Source organism: Geotrypetes seraphini, chromosome 11 (assembly GCF_902459505.1).
Source record: "Geotrypetes seraphini chromosome 11, aGeoSer1.1, whole genome shotgun sequence".
NCBI lineage: Eukaryota > Metazoa > Chordata > Amphibia > Gymnophiona > Dermophiidae > Geotrypetes > Geotrypetes seraphini.
Genome location: NC_047094.1, coordinates 131,133,431 through 131,151,082, shown reverse-complemented (window position 1 = coordinate 131,151,082; position 17,652 = coordinate 131,133,431). Strand labels below are relative to the sequence as shown.

Genomic DNA, 17,652 nt, shown 5'->3' with positions numbered 1-17,652 from the left:
CTTCAGTGGGGGGACAGACCTTCAGGGGAGGGGGGCCCTGGTGTAGAAGTACACGGAGGGAGGGGGGGTTCAAAGAGACGTGCATATGCTGGACTTTGGGGGGAGGAAGAAATAATGGGTCTAAAAACAGAGGAGAGGGAGAGAGATGGTAGACAATGGGATTTAGGAAGGGAAGGAAAGAGGTAGGGAGGAAATACAAAGGGAGACTTGTTGGGCATGGGTGTCTGGGAGGAAAGAGAGATGTGCACATGGGGAAAAAAGAAAGATGAGACTTCTTGGGCATAGGGAAGAAGAGAGAATTATTGGACATGGTGGTGGGAGAGGAGTGAGGTAGAGATGCGTGGGTAAGAGAGAGATGAGAGGAAGAAACGTTGGATGTGGTGGTGAAGAGGGAACAGTGGGATAGATGGAAAGGGAGGTAAGGAGGAATTTTTGACATGGTAGTGGAGGGAATAGAGGGAGAGATGCAGCATGATGCTGGAAAGGGGTGTCAGAAGGAGAAATGTTGGGCATAGGGCAGGGGCGAAAGATGCAGCACAGGGTCTGGGGAATGAGGAAGAAATGTTGGATATGAAACAACTCTGTGTGGAAATGCAGTGTCAAAAATCTCATTCAATTGTTTTTAAGTACTTGAAGTCTTGTTTTTGTGTCAAAATCCATGCATACCCATATTGCATTAAAAATTCTATCTCATACCCCCTTCTCTACCCATTGCGGCTCTTTGTAAATGGCTCTTTGTTTTAAAAAGGTTGCTGATCCTTGACTTATACCATGCTTCCCCCCCCCTTCCTCCCATCTTGCACAAACACTGGATCTGTCTATTCCATTATCAGCTTTCCCTGAAGCATATACCACCGTCCAAGGTATGAATTAGTCCGATGTGTATTTCACTGACTATTTTTGTTTCCTGCTGAACTAATGTGTTTTTTTTATCCTTTTTCTTCTTTGCCCCTGGCTTCCTCTCTCTCTTCTCCCTCCCCCTCCCTTCTCCTCCCCAAATTCTCTTCCTTTCCGACAGCTAAAAGCATCTCAGCAGGAGGAGGCCGAGAAAGACGCCACAAAAATAAGTGTGAGTTTTGATAATGGCTTCTTGCAAGGGCTTTAATCGAAGACACAGCTGTGCTTTCCATCCCACACTGGCAACAACAACAAAAAAATATATATATATTACACTTTTTTTTTTAAAAGTCAAATGCATTTCAGCCCAGCTTGAAGTAAAAGGAAGCACTTTAGTTAAAAAGCATTAGTATAAAAATTCAGTTATCCATGGAGCTAAATGAATGGAAGGGGTAATGATGTTTTCTTTTTTTTCTGGAGGGAGGGAGAACAACAGTTATACTTCCCCGAATATCAACCATTTTTTCTTTATTAAAAACTACGACTGTAGCTACAGATTCTTCCTTATATAGCCTAGGACCAAATGTTTGTGAGCTAGAAGGGTCAACACATGAACACATAGCATGGGTTTTAGCGCTGGAAGCGCTACATAAGAGGTGCCGTATTGGGACAGACAGAAGGTCCATCAAGCCCAGTATCCTGTTTCCAACGGTGGCCAACCCAGGTCCCAAGTACCTGTCAGAAACCCAAAGAGTAGCAACATTCCAGAGCAGAGATTGTGATGTCATAATGCCTCATTCCACCAATGCCTAAGAGCCATCAGTGATATCACAATGGCTTCATTGTCCTCTGCTTGACTCACATAAGAACATATGTGTTGCCATACTGGGACAAACCGTAGGTCCATCAAGCCCAGTATCCTGTTTCCAATGGTGGCCAACCCAGGTCCCTGTACCTGTCAGAAACCCAAAGAGTAGCAACATTCCAGAGCAGAGATTGTGATGTCATAATGCCTCATTCCACCAATGCCTAAGAGCCATCAGTGATATCACAATGGCTTCATTGTCCTCTGCTTGACTCACATAAGAACATATGTGTTGCCATACTGGGACAAACCGAAGGTCCATCAAGCCCAGTATCCTGTTTCCAATGGTGGCCAACCCAGGTCCCAAGTACCTGTCAGAAACCCAAAGAGTAGCAACATTCCAGAGCAGAGATTGTGATGTCATAATGCCTCATTCCACTATTGCCTATGAGCCAACCTCATCAGTGATGTCACAATGGCTTAATTATCCTATACTTGACTCACATAAGAACTGCTATACTGGGACAGATAGAAGGTCCGTCAAGCCCAGTCTCCTGTTTCCAACAGTGGCCAGCCTAGGTCCCAAGCCCCTAGCTAGATCCCAAGTAGTAAAACAGATTTAATGCTGCTTATCCTAGGAAGAAGCAGTGGATTTCCCCAACGCCATCTCAATAATGGCCTATGGACTTCTCTTTTAGGGAGTGAAATAGAGCACATCATGCCTACTGTGTCTTTTCGTGTGTGCTATTCCCACTGACTGGTATTTGTTATGAATGTCGCCAAATTAGACAATTGCTTAATAATAAATTGTTCATTTCAAAATCTCTGCTGATCCGAGGTCAGGGGTACTTGTAAAACCTAGCTGGGTTCCATGTGACACTGGATCAGCGTCCAGACACTCTGAGCCATTTTTACACTAGCGAGAAAAGATGATGTCAGCGGCTACAAAACCACAAAAGCATTTTTTTAGCGCCAGCTGAAAGGCTGAATGTTCTGCGCTGCTCCCAACACTCATAGAGTTCCCTGAGTGTTGGGAGCAGCGCAGAGCATTCAGCGCACTGGCTTGCACTAAAAAAAAAAACCCCGGTTTTGTAAAAGGGGGAGGGGAGTATATTCTTATATAGACCCCCTTCAAACTTAAAGCTTTCAAAACATTTTACCTCTGATCTCAATTGGCTGAAATCCTAAACAGGTTGGTAGTGCACATGTTTATTGAAGAACCCCCAAAATGACTCGGATATAATGAAAAATCAGTAATGGTAAATAGTAACACTTTCACTTAAATTAATGCATAATGTCAAGTTATATGAAGCCAGAACAGCACAGGCTCTACAAAAAGTTGAAATAATAATTATAACTTTATTCTTGTATACTGCGTTACCATGGAAGTTCTATGCGGTTTACAGATGAAGAGACTGTACATTTACAGCGAAGTTACATTTTCGGCGATGCTACGTTTACATTTTTGGCGATGTTACATTTACGGTGAAGTTATTTTACAGCTAGGTTACATTTGCAGAGAAGTTACATAGGGCGGTGTTACATACAGCAGAGTTACCTACGGCGTAGATACATACTGCGGAGAAGGAAAAAGCCTCAGACAAGGACCCTCCCACCGCCACAAAAAGTGGTTTCTTAAAGGTGGTTGAGCGGTCACCTCATTGGCAAAAAACCTTCATCAAAATTGAAAAAGACTCTTTGCTGTGCTGTAGAAGACACAAAAAATAGAAGAAGAAAAAATAATTCAACTTATCTTCAGCCGATCGATACACCGATGGTGGCCAGCGTTTCACAAATCTGCTGCCTCAGGGTGCGACACGACTGATCAGACTTTAAAGTGGGATGCCGAACGCGTCTCCTGCATCCTACATGTTCACTGAAGCATACATCTCGGGTTCAAACATTGTTTTAATGAGGCGACGTGTTTGGGCATGGGTCAGAATATTTTAAAGCATGCCAGATTTGACATCACAAGTCATCACGCAGACTAAAAGAAAGGGATACCTTAGCTGTGAAGTCACCTTTCCATCATAGCCGATCCCAAGAATTTTAAGTTCAAATTTTTTTAAGATTTTGCAATACAAAACATATAAGAACATAATAAGATACAGAGAATTCCATACCTTGGACTTCTAGAAGAATGTATAACTCAACAACAATTATCTACATACAAGCCACAATATCAGCACAAGTGAATATAAGATGAAGAGGAAGAAGGGAAAAAAAGAAAAAGTGGAGGGAACAGAAAGAGTACAGACTGAAAAAACAGAGAGAACATAGAAGATTGGAGTAGTCAAATATGAGACTGAGAATGCATAAATTGATCCAAAAATTGCCAGGGTGTGTTATTGACAGAGATTAGAGTAGGGAATCTCAAGATTCTTGAAATATGAAGTTTTTCTGCAGCATATTGTTCATGTTTATGGTAAAGACGTGAGTGAATTCCACCAAAAGGAATAATCCAAAAGAGAGGCTGATTTCCAATTTTTAAGGATGTGCATGAGGGCGGGATCCCAAGAATTTTAATATGTAAGAAAAATTAACATTTGTTTCAATTTATACAAGGCAACCATTTACCCTCCTGTGATCTTGGGAAGTTCTTCTTTTATAATTTTCTATACTAGTTTTTTAGCCCGTTACATTAACGGGTGCTAGAATCGATGTGTACACTTAGGCATTTCTTTTTTTCTCTCTCTTTCTGCCCGCTGTCTTGTCTGTCTTTCTTTCTGTGTCTCCCCCCTGTCCAGCAGCACCCCTTTCCTGCTCCCCCTGTCCCGCAGTAGCCCTTTTCCCTTCCTTTTCCCTCCCCCCCCTGTCCAGCAACACTCTTTCCCGCAGGCTCGTTATTAAGCTGGATCCTTTTTTCAGATGTGGAAGCCACTGCCGCTGGGAAAACTGGCGCATGCGTCACAAATTGCCTCAGGCTCCTACTGTGCATGTGGGCACAAGGCACCACGGAGGCACGGCACCACGGCAATTGAAGTGCGCATGCACGCTAAGGGTTTTATCTTAGCGGATTCCGAAACACCTGAGTAGATTTGGTTGAGTAATGAATATTTGTGTTAGAATAACTGACAATTTTCTTTCCCACGCTCTCCCGTCATGCGCCTCCTTCTTGCTCTTTATCTTGGTTATCCTTATGCTTAATTTTCTCCCCAACCTGGGACTCCATCTGCATTGTGACTGGACCTTGGTATCTAAATGCTATAAACTCCTCGGCTAACAAACGTTGGGAAGCAGAAAAATGGCCTTTAACATCCAGTGTGATTATCAGGAAGGGAGCCAAGACCTCGGGGTGGGTTGTAAATCTGATTTATTGACCTAAGCCAATAGCAGCTCTGGCTTGAAGTGAGTATGTCTTAAATTTCATGGGGTGATAAATACTAGGGGTGAATCAATTTGGTGGAAAAGCTGATTAGCCCATGTGGCTTGCATTGATCTTCTCATAGAGCTGGTCTGAAAGTTCCTGCTGTTTAATCTTCAGGTGAATGAGGGAGACAAAGGTTGAAAGGTGCTATAATGCACCAGAATGGAAGGAGGATTTTTATTTTCACGAAAATCCTGAATTCTCTGTAGTAAGCCATAATTCTCTTCCTTAGAAGGAAATGATTTTGATAGTATTTCCTCCATGGTGAAGATGTTGTTCCGAGACCTCCAGCCGTGGCACAAAATTCTCCGGATTCAACAACCAGCAAGCATGTCTTTATTAATTATTCCAACCGTACTAATTTGTTAATTCTCCTGTGGCTGCCCTTAGGTTCAGTCTTGCTGAGATTAAAATCTCTTTTTTTTTTTTTTTTTTGCTGGCTAAAGGTTATTGCAGCAAATTATTGGATTTTTAAAAGAAATGTTCCGGTGTGTCAAGAATCCTTTTTGAAGGTTTTGAAATGGTGGGAAAGTGTGTTGTAGGTTTTTAAACCTGTACATTGAAGGATGTCACCCAAAGTTTTTTTCTGCCTGTGGTGTTTGGGTGGTAAGAGTGTGGGCTCACCTCTCCCGTTATCCGAGGCTTTTTCTTTTATTTGTGAAATTAATTTGGTGCGCAGCTGTGTTGGTTACAGCAGTATTAGTGGAGTGAAGTTTCTTGCTCTTGATTATTTTTCCCTCCATTCCCTATATTTTGATTTTTTTTTTTTGTTTACTTAATTAAACTGTCTTTCCATAACTTCCATAAATTAAACTGTCTTTCCGTGAATCAATCTGAGCGACTCTTTGCTGTATCCAATGAAATTATAATGCAATTTGACTGGCTTCAAATGCAATGAGTGAAGCCCAGAACATAAATAAAACAGCCTTCCTTAAAACTGGTAAAGCCAGTTAGCGTCCGTCACTCTGTGATAACTGCGCAGGGAGTAATATTGTGGAACGCAGCGCCTATGGAAATAAAAAGTGCTTCTAGTCTACTTCAGTTCAGGAAAATGGTTAAAACTTTCCTCTCCCCTTTTATAAAACTGAAGCGCGATTTTTAGTGCCGGCCACGGTGGTAACAGCTGACGCTCATAGGAATTCTATGAGCGTTGGAGCAGTTGCCACCGTAGCAAGTGTTTAAAAAACCGTGCTACAGTTTTGTATGTCATTTAAGAAATGCTTTTCATGAGCGACTGAGTCTGGAAATATGTTTCTTTTATGATTCAGTTTTTCATATGATGAGTATGGATGTTAATTGTAAAATTATTATTTATTTGTTTTAATTATGTCTGTTTTATTTCAACTTGGTCAGAATTGTTGGAGTAACAACTTCAAGGTGCTCCTCGCGACTATGTTGGCTCCCACTGACGTCATTTCCGGCTGCAATGCATAGGAAGTGATGTCAGAGGGAGAGGACGCGATCGGAAGGAGCACCTTGAAGTTGTTGGTAGTAGCAGGGGGGGGGGGGAAGGCGTAGGGGGTAGAAATGAGGGTGAGGGACGGGCACCACTGCTCCAGGCACCTCTCACCCTCGCTACGCCACTGGGCGTGCATTTCTCTGTTTGGTCTTTGCTGGATTTTCAACACATGCCCCTGCTTTGAAAATGACTCCCAGAAAATTATGCACTCACATACAGTCTACCTGTACCTGTCCTTCAGGAGACACAGATTTTCTAGATTTTAAATGTATACGCTTGAATTACATGAAAATGCCCTTGAACCCTTTCCTTGAGAATGCCTCCTCAAACCTCAGGGAAACTCACACGTAAGCAGCTCTCCTCGCACATACTGGCCTGTATATCGGGCAGACAGTTTTGTCAGACTTTTTCTATACATTAAGCATTATTCAAAAAGTGAAAATGCCTTTGCAAATCACTTTCCCTAAGTGCAAAACCACTACCCAATATACAGTTCTCCCCAATAAAAATATGTCATCTAAAATTCAAATCTTTCATCTATAAGAAATAGAAAGCTTCATCCACATGACCTTTTTGGTTATCCACATCAGAGTGATTCTTTGTAATCTGCTATATTTCAGTGTAATTTTCTTTGTAAATATTGGTTTAGGTTTATTTGGTTATCCAGCCCGTCCTGTCATGGTAGCCCAGAACGGGTAACATAGATACATCCATATTTCTGTTTTAAATCCTTAAGGCTACAAAGCAACTTTAGAAATGTAAATGGATGCTAGCCTCATGAAACCAATCGGAACAGCCACCAAGGCCATGTAGATGCCAATTTATCTGCTATTCCGCCAAGTCAATGCCCATCTTAGCAGTTTACAAGAACATCTAAAACAAATTGAAGAAAATACTTCTTCACTCCCCATATAATAAAGCTCTTGAATTCATTGCCAGAGAATGTGGTAGTATAGCAGAGTTTAAATAAAAAGCTTTGGATGAATTCCATAAAGAAAAATCCATAAACCACTGGGAAAATCCAGTGCTTATTCCTGGGATAAAGCAGCATGAAATATGCTTATTTTACTCTTTTGGGATCCTGCCAGGTACTTGTGACCTAACTGGATACTGGTGGAAAGATGACACTGGGTTTGATGGACCTTTCGTCTGTCCCAGGACAGCAAAGCTTATATACTATGTAAATTTTGGGCCTTGCCATTTTCAACTGTTTTAAAATGATGTCTTCTTTTCAGGGGCTCTCTTCCCTGGCCTTCAGACACACCAAGTCAATCAAGTTTTGAGTATATACAGAATGAAGATACAGTGGCTAAATATGGGGTCCTTCTATTAAGGCGTGCTAACCAATTTAGTTTGCGCTAAATGCTAAGGCATCCATTATATTCTATGGGTGACTTAGGGGCACGCTAAATCGGGTAGCGTGCCTTAGTGAAAGGACCCCTATGTTCTGAGGACTGGATTGAGAATCACTGTTTTAATCTATAGGTAGAGCAGATAAATGGTTGAGTAGTGGCCCTGGCAGCCAGGGGGCGCTATGGCATGCTGTAGTGGAATGGATAGTGTGCAAGAAAAAAATTTGAATACATTGTAGATTTTTTCTACATAAAGGACACCTACTTTTCATATGATTCTGGGTAAATCTACTTAGTAATGCATTTATGAAAGATAAGGCTTAAGCCCAATTAGAAGCCTATGAAAAGTTTGGTACACAGATATAAAAAATTTGAATATGGATTGCGGCCAAGGCCAGAAAACACTAGAGATTAATATTAAGGATAAGTATAATAAGATTCTCTTTATGTACTTTGCTGGGTTAAGCAAGATCATAAAGGAAATTAGATATAATACATGGAGGTATTAATCTCTCTATCTCTCTCTCTCTGTTTAGTATTCTTTGTGTCTTTCTTTGTCTAAACTACTGCAGTTTCCCGCCTTGACCTCATGGCTTTAGTGGCAGTTGGAAGGAAGATATAGGGTTTTACATTTTTTAATACAGATAGTTTATATATACCTTAACAACAATTAGTATATATGTGATAAGATATGACTTGTTGCTTGTGTATGAATGTTTGGGATCTCAGAATGTTTGATTATTGTGTGATTGTATGTTTAAGCATAAAATCGGAGTTGCAAACTGTATTTTTATATATTTTAAACCTTGAGAAATTTTGAGAAACCCTGAGAGGTAACATCTGCAGTTTGACCTATCTGACCTTTAAGCTAGCCTACCATAGAAACTCTCTTTAGTGTGTAGATGTGAAGGAAGAGCTCCTTTAGTCCACATTAAGAATTCTCATTAAGGGGGGGTTATATGGGTTTTCTTTTAGTGTCTGTGAAATCCCAGGCTGTCAGTTTTCTTCAAAGCATGAGTTCAGAAGGGTCAGAGAGCTGTTTTGAGTCAAACTTTTCCTTGGGTATATTATGTTTTATGCATATTCAGAAATTGCTATGAACAAATATATAGTTTGTAAAACTTTTCTTTAAGCCTGGTATCTATGCTAAAAGGAATTTCTTTGTTCAAACATAAGGACAGCCTCTGCTGGCTGATCATTGGTAGACAGGAGTGATGTCATATTTGGTCATTGCGAAAGTATATAAATGAACGAACCAGACTAGGTTCTCTGAGATCATATGTTTCAGGAGAGGTACATTTTTCCACCCCCGATAGTATGTGGCTCCATTGTACAAATAAATGCCTTTTGAAATTAGATTTCTGTTAATTTTTAATAAACAATATTTGATTGGAAATATTTATACAATTATTATTATTCCTGGACATCTAAGGGTGGGGTTAGAATACGCTGTTCATGGTGACAGTTGGGATCCAAGAGAGATTTTTGCCATTAATACAAGAAAAATAAAACCTTTTTTCTCTTTTATGGGCTGTCCTTTTCTAGGTCATAAATGTCACAGTTCACAGAATTGGCTAGGAGGTTATTTGCCTGTTGAAGTTGATAACTGATTGGCTAGAGATTGCAGCGTAATTCAGAAGCTGCAGATGAAAGAAGTTTTAACTTTGTTAGGTTGACAGAAGTTTTTCACAGTCTATGCTACCTTTATTTATTTTTATTTTTTTAAGGTTTCCCTCCTGTCCCCCTATTGCAGGTTGTAAAGGTAGTTGGCAGTAACATCTCCCACAAGCTTCGGCTGTCCCGGGTGAAAGCCTCAGATGAAGGAACCTATGAATGCAGGGTCATCGACTTCAGCGACGGCAAGGCGCGGCACCACAAAGTCAAAGCCTACCTGCGGGTGAAACACGAAGGAACTCCCGAGGTTCACCAGCACAGTTCCTCCTCTCACCTGCAGGATACCCAGCTGGCAGAAACGAATGCAGGGCTTCCCTCACGTGAGCACCTCAAACTCTCCAACTCTCAGCAGCACCAGGCACAACCCCAGCACCATCGGAAATCAGGCAATGAGCTGAAGAAACGCTCGGTCGACAGCCCCTGTCCCGAAAGCTGTATGCTCTAGACTTAACTGCCCTTGGACAGAAGCAAAATCAACCTGATCCCTTTCTCTTACCCCCCTTGTCCCTCACCCTTTACCCCCTTGTGAATTGTACAAAGATGTGCATGAGGAATATAAAAAATCTGGTCTCCTGGACAGTGTTTGGTTGAAGGACCTCAGTGATTCAAATCAGTACAAAAAAAAGCTCAATTAGAGAGAGACTCTGCATTGACACACCAAGAAACCCAAAACTAGCATGAACATATTTATCCCAGTTATATCGCCAACTTCCCCCCACCCCCTCCCTACTTCTTTATGATTTGTCTTCATAATTGTGCAAAATTTCAAAGCTTTGGTAGAAATATATATGTTCCATGCAGGAGAGAGTATGTATAGCAGAATTGTACAGCTCTGTTGCTCTCAAAATAGCACCGACCAGTAAGCCCTTGGAGTCTGTATAAAATATGTTGAGAGATGGGGGTGGGGGGGTGGGGGAAGAAAGAAAAAAGCCTTGTTCCTGTGGACTATAGTCTGCTGATCACAATATTATTCCAAGTGTTCCACAGCATAAGGCCTCATGCCCGTGTTCCAGATTCATGTCGGTAGTCATAGATGTTGGTTTATGATGTTCAGCAGGGAAACAAATAGCAAACGTAATGGAATTTATCATTTTATACTCTGGTAGTAAATCTGTATAACATGCACTTTGCTGTAAATTATTATATGTGCTATTATGTTGTCTGGTTTCATTTACTGTATGGGGTATTCATTTTGCTCTTTATTTCCATAAATTTGTATACCTCGGAAAAGACTGGCTGTCAAAAATCTGGGGATTACACTGAAGTGACTCCTGATGCAAAACCAATTTTTCATGTACAAAGAGAAAGGATTCTACATTTGTCCTCCCTGTTTTGGCAGTTATAAGGGAGGGTTCATGCTATGTCAGATCAGCCTTTCCTCATTTAGGGGACTCCAGTAAGTTTCTCTGTCTATTGAAGCCTTGTTTGTTCTCCAGAATCATTTCTACGCCGCTCCTGAAATTTGTTTTTGAGTTGGAATTCCAAACTGCACTTCTGTGTTAAGAGATTTGTTGTATATTGTAAATAAAGCTTCTGGGATTCCACCAGGAGGTCAAGTGTCGGGATTATTGGGAGAGTGGGCTAACCATAGAAGGACTCGTCATTAATGAAAGGAGGAGGAGGGGGCTTGATTTTCCATATGAGGCGGTTGTTGTTACTTGGGGACTCTATTACAGTCTAGTTTCTGGAGCCTTTTCTAAAAAACACCAAAATTTTAAAAAGATGAAAATAGCACTGTAATAATAAACCAGCTTCCAAAAGGATTCTTTATGAAAAACGGTTAATGGTCCGTACTCTTAGGACAAAATACTGAACTCAATCTAAAAGATAAACAAATTAGCCCAAGTTTTCAATAAATAAAAACTTATTAGATATTTGATTGTATGCCCTAAACCTAATATTTCATGTCCTCCTTTGCATGTCAACAGATTGAAGAATTACCAAAATGCTTTGTTTTTTTGGGTGTGGAATGGAGAAGTGGTATATGGTTACAGCATCTGCCTTCACACCCTGAAGCTGCAAGTTCAATTCCCTCTGCATCTCCTTGTGACTCTGGGCAAGTCACTTAACACTTCATTCCTAAGGTACAAAATAAGTGCCTGTCTAAAATATGTAGACCGCTTTGATTGCAACCACATAGAAAAAGCAGTATATTATGTCCCATCTCCTTTAAACAATAACGTGCCTGATATTCAAAGTGATTTAGCTGACCACCGACCGATTAAATTGTTTGGTCAAGGCTTCTGCAGAACACAGATGTAGAACTGGATTAAAAAGCGGTATTTGTATGAGTGTGCATAAGCCATGGGCATAATGCAGCACATATGCATTCAATTTTCATAGATGTATCAGTAACTTTGATCTCTCTTAGCTACCTTCACAAATATGAGAGGCAATGTGGACAGCTATTAAATTTCCAGAAGGAAACAACCCTGGTGCCTGTTTAAATCACAACTCAAAACTGCTCCCTCTGCAGGTGGTTTTAGAAGCGCATGTTGGGTGGGAACTGGTGTCCTACATGAGAAACTGGTGCTTATTAAATTTGCCAGGGTTACAAACACAAAAATGCATGCTACCAGAACAAAATATTTACTTTTCTATGGTAAACCGCTGCTCACACGGAATCAATCACCACATTTAATAAAGGGAGAAAAAAACCATGACCTTCAATGCCGGCCTCACTTTTTTTTTTTTTTTTCCAAACCAGCTTCTATCATAGGTCAAAAAACTCCTTTATTTTCACTACTATGTATCAAATTCTTGTATATACCTAATGTTGGACAGGGGGAGAAGGAAAGAGGTGCTGCTGGACAGGGGGGAGGTAAAACAAAGGGAGAAGGGCTGCTGCTGCATAAGGAGAGCAGTGAAGGGGTGGTGGTGGACACAGGGGAGGTAAAAGGAAGGGAAAATGGACAGGGGGAGCAGGCAAGGGGTGGTGATGGACAGCCAAGGAAAAAGAAAGGCAGAAAGAAAAAAAGCGGCTAAGGAGAGAGAGAGAAAGAAATAAAGACAGACACACACACATATGTTCTAGCACCCGTTAATGTAACGGGCTTAAAGACTAGTACAGTATATTGTTGCAATCTATATTCCAGTGCTTGCTTATCTATTATGGTTGAAATCAAGAATTCAAATTTCAAAATTCACATTTCAAAAGGAACATGTGGCAGAGTCCAGTCCAGACCTTTCTGGAGCTCTGCACACATGCATTCAAAACAGCACAAACAACCACTGTGCAAAAGTGCCACAGCAAAAATGCTTTTCTTTTTCTAGAGTTCTGAGTCTGTTTCTTCACAGACTCAGGAAGGCACAAACAATTGCTCGGTTCTCATAGCCTTAAGTCTCTTCCACAATTATTCTCCTTATGGGCTTGGCTTACCTCATTTCAGCAAAGACCCGTTGCCCCTGGAGGTTCTTGCGTACATCCCAAATCGTTCCAAGGCTCCCTCAGCCTACAGCCAGGAAAGGGAAAGCTGAAATGGCCACTATGAGAATGGTATACTGGGCTTCATGGACCATTAGTTGGACCCAGTAAGGCTATTCTTATGCATATATTTATAGAATATGGTGCCCTATGAAATTTAGGCACAGATGGGGGGGGGGAGCATCCATGCCTAAACTTAGGAACAGGTACAGTATTTGTACCACGTTTTTCTTGGTGCACATGGCCACGCCTAATTTTAGCTGCAATTTCCATGCATAAGTACTATTCTATACACTGTGCCTAATTTGAAACACTATGGGGCTTTTCTCATGTGTGCTATATACAGAATTGTAACAGCCGTAGTCTGCTTACCCAAACAAGAGTCAAATGTTAACAAGCAGTCTGGGGAGGTAGGAGATTAAGCTTTTATTTACACAGAATTGGGGGGTCTGCTTTCCTCACCGCTCTCCCCTCATAGAAACCAGCTACTTTCCCCAAAATACACTACCCCTCTCAGTGTAGTTTAGTCGGTCCAGAGTTCTGGGGTGACCGTCCTTCGCGTCCAGCCATGAGCACAGTTCATGCAACCCTGCCTCTGAGAGAGTTTTAAGATGCAGCCTTTTTACTTAATCCTGTGCAAGCAAAAAATACCCAAAAAAACCTTCAGTTCAGAGGGTTCCTACCTCAGTTGGGAATAAGTTACCGTTCTCTCCTGATCCTCCATGTTCTTCCTTCACTCTGGGACCCCTGGTTCTGATCCTGGCTCTTCCTTTTAAACTCTCCTCCTCCCCCTGTTTGGCACTTAACTCCTCCCCCTGTCCTGAAGCTGTTTCCGTCTGAGCTGTCCTTGCTTTTTTTCCAGCTGGCCAGGAAGGGGCGGCGCTGGAGGTTCCTCCAGGAAATTTTCTTTTCTGAGCAGCTGAACTAACCGGAGGAAGGGGCAAGGTTTCATAGCCTCTGTCACAAGAATGTAGCCTTATATTGTGACCAGTCAGGCTCCGGGCCTGCCAAGGTCCCTATGAAAGCTGGAAGAAAGGGTGCCAAGAAGCCCAAAAAGGGGATTGTCAAGGCCAGCTCCCAGTACCAATCTGCCCCACTTGAGGATGCCACTGACCCAGAATGGGGGGGAAGAGGAAACCCTGCACAATCATTACCATCCACACAGCAGGGCTAGGAACATAGATTTTAAACCTAGTCCTAGGAATAGGGAGGAAGACTATTGCTCTAGTGTCCACCAGGGGGAACCAGAGAAGCCCAGGCTCAGCGAGATCAGGGCGTGGCTCCCCTCTTGAAAAGCCAGTGGATGTCAGCAAGCTACTAGGCAGGTTAGGGAGGAAGCTCAGGTCTCTCCCTAATGAAGAGCTTCCTAGCTCAAGTACGGAAGTGGAGGAGGCTGGACTCACTTCAGAGTTGCTGGAAGCAGACCAGGAGATGCCAATGGAGCTGGCACCTGAGGGCTTGGAGGTGGCTCCTGAGCAGATGGAAGTAGGCTTGGCAGCCATTTGCAAGGACTGAGCTGCAAAACCGTGAGTTTTTTTTGTGATTGCTATTTTGGCTGAGGTTGTGTTTTTTTATCAGCCTGGGACATTGAATGCTTGACCTGTGGGGTTGTTTTTCTATTTGTGTTCTCTATACATTTTGTTAAGAAGCTGAGAGTGCCTTTTTGTGGGGAGAAGTTTGCCAACAACTGGGAGGGATTTTGAAAGCTGTTTTTGAAGGCAAACTTGAGGCATTTCCCTAGACCCAGCAGTGCTTTATGTTAAGCTGGAGGCTTGTGTTTTTGCAGAGACTGTTTGAGTGTTTGGTGCATCATAGCAGGGAACTGAACTTTATTGGAACCTGCTAGGAGCAGGCTTTTGGAAACCTTTAAGGAAAAGGAGCTCTGTGGAGACTAGAACCATAGAGAAGATTCTGTTTGCATTGGGAGAGGAAATCCTGAACTTACCCAGAGTTTTCCTTGGGGAGTTTTGTTTTGCAAACTGTATTGAATTTGGATTCGGCCATTTTGTTTTCTTTTCTTTTGTTTAAACATTCTGACATTAAATTTACCTGTGAGAACTACATCCTGGAACTTTGTGGATGGGTTTTTCTTTTCTTTGATTATAATTTACAGTGTCTGCAGGGTGACTCCATACTGGGTCACATGCCGGGGCAGTTTTTAGCTGTAACCACTAGGGGCACTGAGGAGTCCCGTTGCTAGGATCGAGTGCCGGTTACAATATGTCTATGGGAGAAATGTTCAGTATATCTGCCTGTGTGCATCGTACAGATCAAAAGCAATAATTTCCATTTGAAAATAAAATCAACCTCAGTCCATGAACATAAGAACAGCCTACTCTGCGTTATCTTCGATAGAGAGCTTACTTTCCATGACCACATAAGTTCAGTCGTAAAAATTTGTTTCTTTAAACTACGCATTATTCGTTCACTCAGCTCTATTCTGGATACCGACTCAATCAATATTCTGATTCACTCCTTGGTTATCTCCCATTTAGACTACTGCAACTCTCTCTTTAATGGACTACCCCAAAAAGAACTACGACAATTACAACTTATACAAAACACGGCAATAAAACTTATCCACAAAAAAGGCAAATTCGATCACGTCACTCCTCTTCTCAAAGAGGCTCATTGGCTCCCTATCACCCACCGCATCATCTACAAAATTATCCTACTCTCCTTTAAAATCAAACTCTCTCACCTGCCTTCATTTCTCGATAAACTTTTAATACCACAATGTTCCCCCCGCACTCTAAGATCAACGGACCAAAAACTTCTTTTCATTCCATCCCTAAAAGAATCCTATTATACTCGGAAAACCAACTTTGCAATAACAGCACCCACATTATGGAACTCTCTTCCACAATATCTCCGTGACGAACAACAATTACCCAAATTTAAGACTAGCCTTAAAACTTTCTTATTTCAAGATGCCTTCGATAGGTCCTAATATTAATTTTCAATTTTTTTTTTCTTCTTCTTGAACAAATATTTACCTTAACAATGCGTCCCTACCCTTCTCGTCCTATCCCTACCCCTCTTTCTCATTTCATCTAAATTATGTAACTTTTCCCTCCCTCCCCTTCTTATCCTCACTTTCTAGTTTGTCAGTCTATGTCATTTATGTTCACTTCATACATTTCTATGCACTTACTATCATTTCTTTCTATTTTTAAATTTTATTGTTAACCGGTCAGACATTTGTTTTATGATCGGGATATTAAAAATTAATAAACTTGGAAACTTGGCTTTACTAGATCAGACCATTGGTCCTTCAAGCCCAGTAGCCTGTCCTCACGGTGACCAATACAGGTCACTAGTACCTGGCCAAAACCCAAGAAGTAGCAACATTCCATGCAGAATCCCAAAGATTAAAAAGATTCTAGAATCCCAGAGTAGCAACATTCCATGCTACTGATCCAGGGCAAGCAGTGGCTTCCCCTCATGTGTCTCTCAATAACAGATTATGGACTTTTCCTCCAGGAACTTGTCCAAACCTTTCTTAAAACCAGCTACACTATCGCTCTTACCACAACCTCTGGCAATGCGTTCTAGAGCTTAACTATTCTCCGAGTGAAAAAATGCATTGCCCATTCCCGTAAATGTGCGAGAGAACAGTCTGAGCGATAAAGTTCAGTGTTTATACCACTTCATCCACTGCTCAACAACACTAATTAGTGTATTTTTATCATAAACCACAGCTTTACCTTGCAAAGGCTCTACACAAGTGTCCAAATGCGACTGGCATTCATAGCCATTTTTACTACTTTCAGACTTAATAATATTGCTCACTTACTGTTGGATTGGACAAATGACCTGTCCAAGGCCGCTAGCACTGGAAAGATGAGTTCTGGATTCTATAAATCTGAATTTACACATGTTATCTATAAAACCTCTCTTCAGGCTGTCAGCCCTCAGAAAGATAGAAGAATTTCAACCATGGAGAATAGCACACCTGTCAATCATGCTAAAACCTAATAGTGATGTCTACTGCAGCATAAAATAATGTTTGCACAAGGCTCATGCACCCATCCTGAGCTCTGATAACATGCTTGGATCTTATGGTTTTACAGTGTCGACAGAGGCCCTTGGTGTGAGAACTGCTTGGTCATGCAGACAGGTTTGTAGGCTATTCCATGCCCTGTGGAATATGCCAGTGGTTCTCCATTGCCGAGAGAAACCTGGGTTTGCAGCACCATGCAAGGCACAGATGGACGGTGAGAGAGAACAGCTGCTCCAACATATTTCATAAAAATGCCTTTTAGCAGAAAAGCAGGAAAGAGTATATGCCCACAGGAGACTCTCCAAATCTGAACCAGTTCTGGGCACAACACTTTCTGCTAGACCAGTGGTCTCAAACCTGTGGCTCGGGGGCCACATGCGGCCCACCAGGATCTATTTTAAGGCCCTCGGTATGTTTATCATAATCACAAAAGTAAAACAAAGAGTTTCTTGATCTTATGTCTCTTTAGCTATAAATTACAATATTATTATTAAGAAGACTTAGCCAAAAGGAAAGATTTAAAAACTATAAAGAGTTTTACCTCATGCAAAATTGTAATTTCTTTAATAAGACATTAACTATTTTTTTGTGAGGCCCTTCAAGTACTGATAAATCCAAAATGTGGCCCTGCAAAGGGTTGGAGTTGGAGACCACTGGCCTATAGGAAGAGGAGATGCAGATGTTAAGATCCTTAGCCAATAGGGAGAGGAAGAGATAGTGGATGCTGTGGA

The 17,652-nt window shown here is 41.6% G+C and overlaps 1 protein-coding gene across 1 annotated transcript in view; it reads left to right on the top strand.

Moving 5' to 3' along the window:
• The window catches only part of VSTM2L (V-set and transmembrane domain containing 2 like), a 111,249-nt gene extending 100,205 nt beyond the window's left edge, over positions 1-11,044 (top strand). Inside the window, exons 3-4 of the mRNA XM_033915131.1 lie at positions 1,019-1,069; positions 9,574-11,044. Coding sequence (XP_033771022.1) covers positions 1,019-1,069; positions 9,574-9,939 — 417 coding nt within the window. The 3' untranslated portion in view covers positions 9,940-11,044. The remainder of the gene's footprint in view (positions 1-1,018; positions 1,070-9,573) is intronic.
• The last annotated feature ends 6,608 nt before the right edge of the window (positions 11,045-17,652 follow it).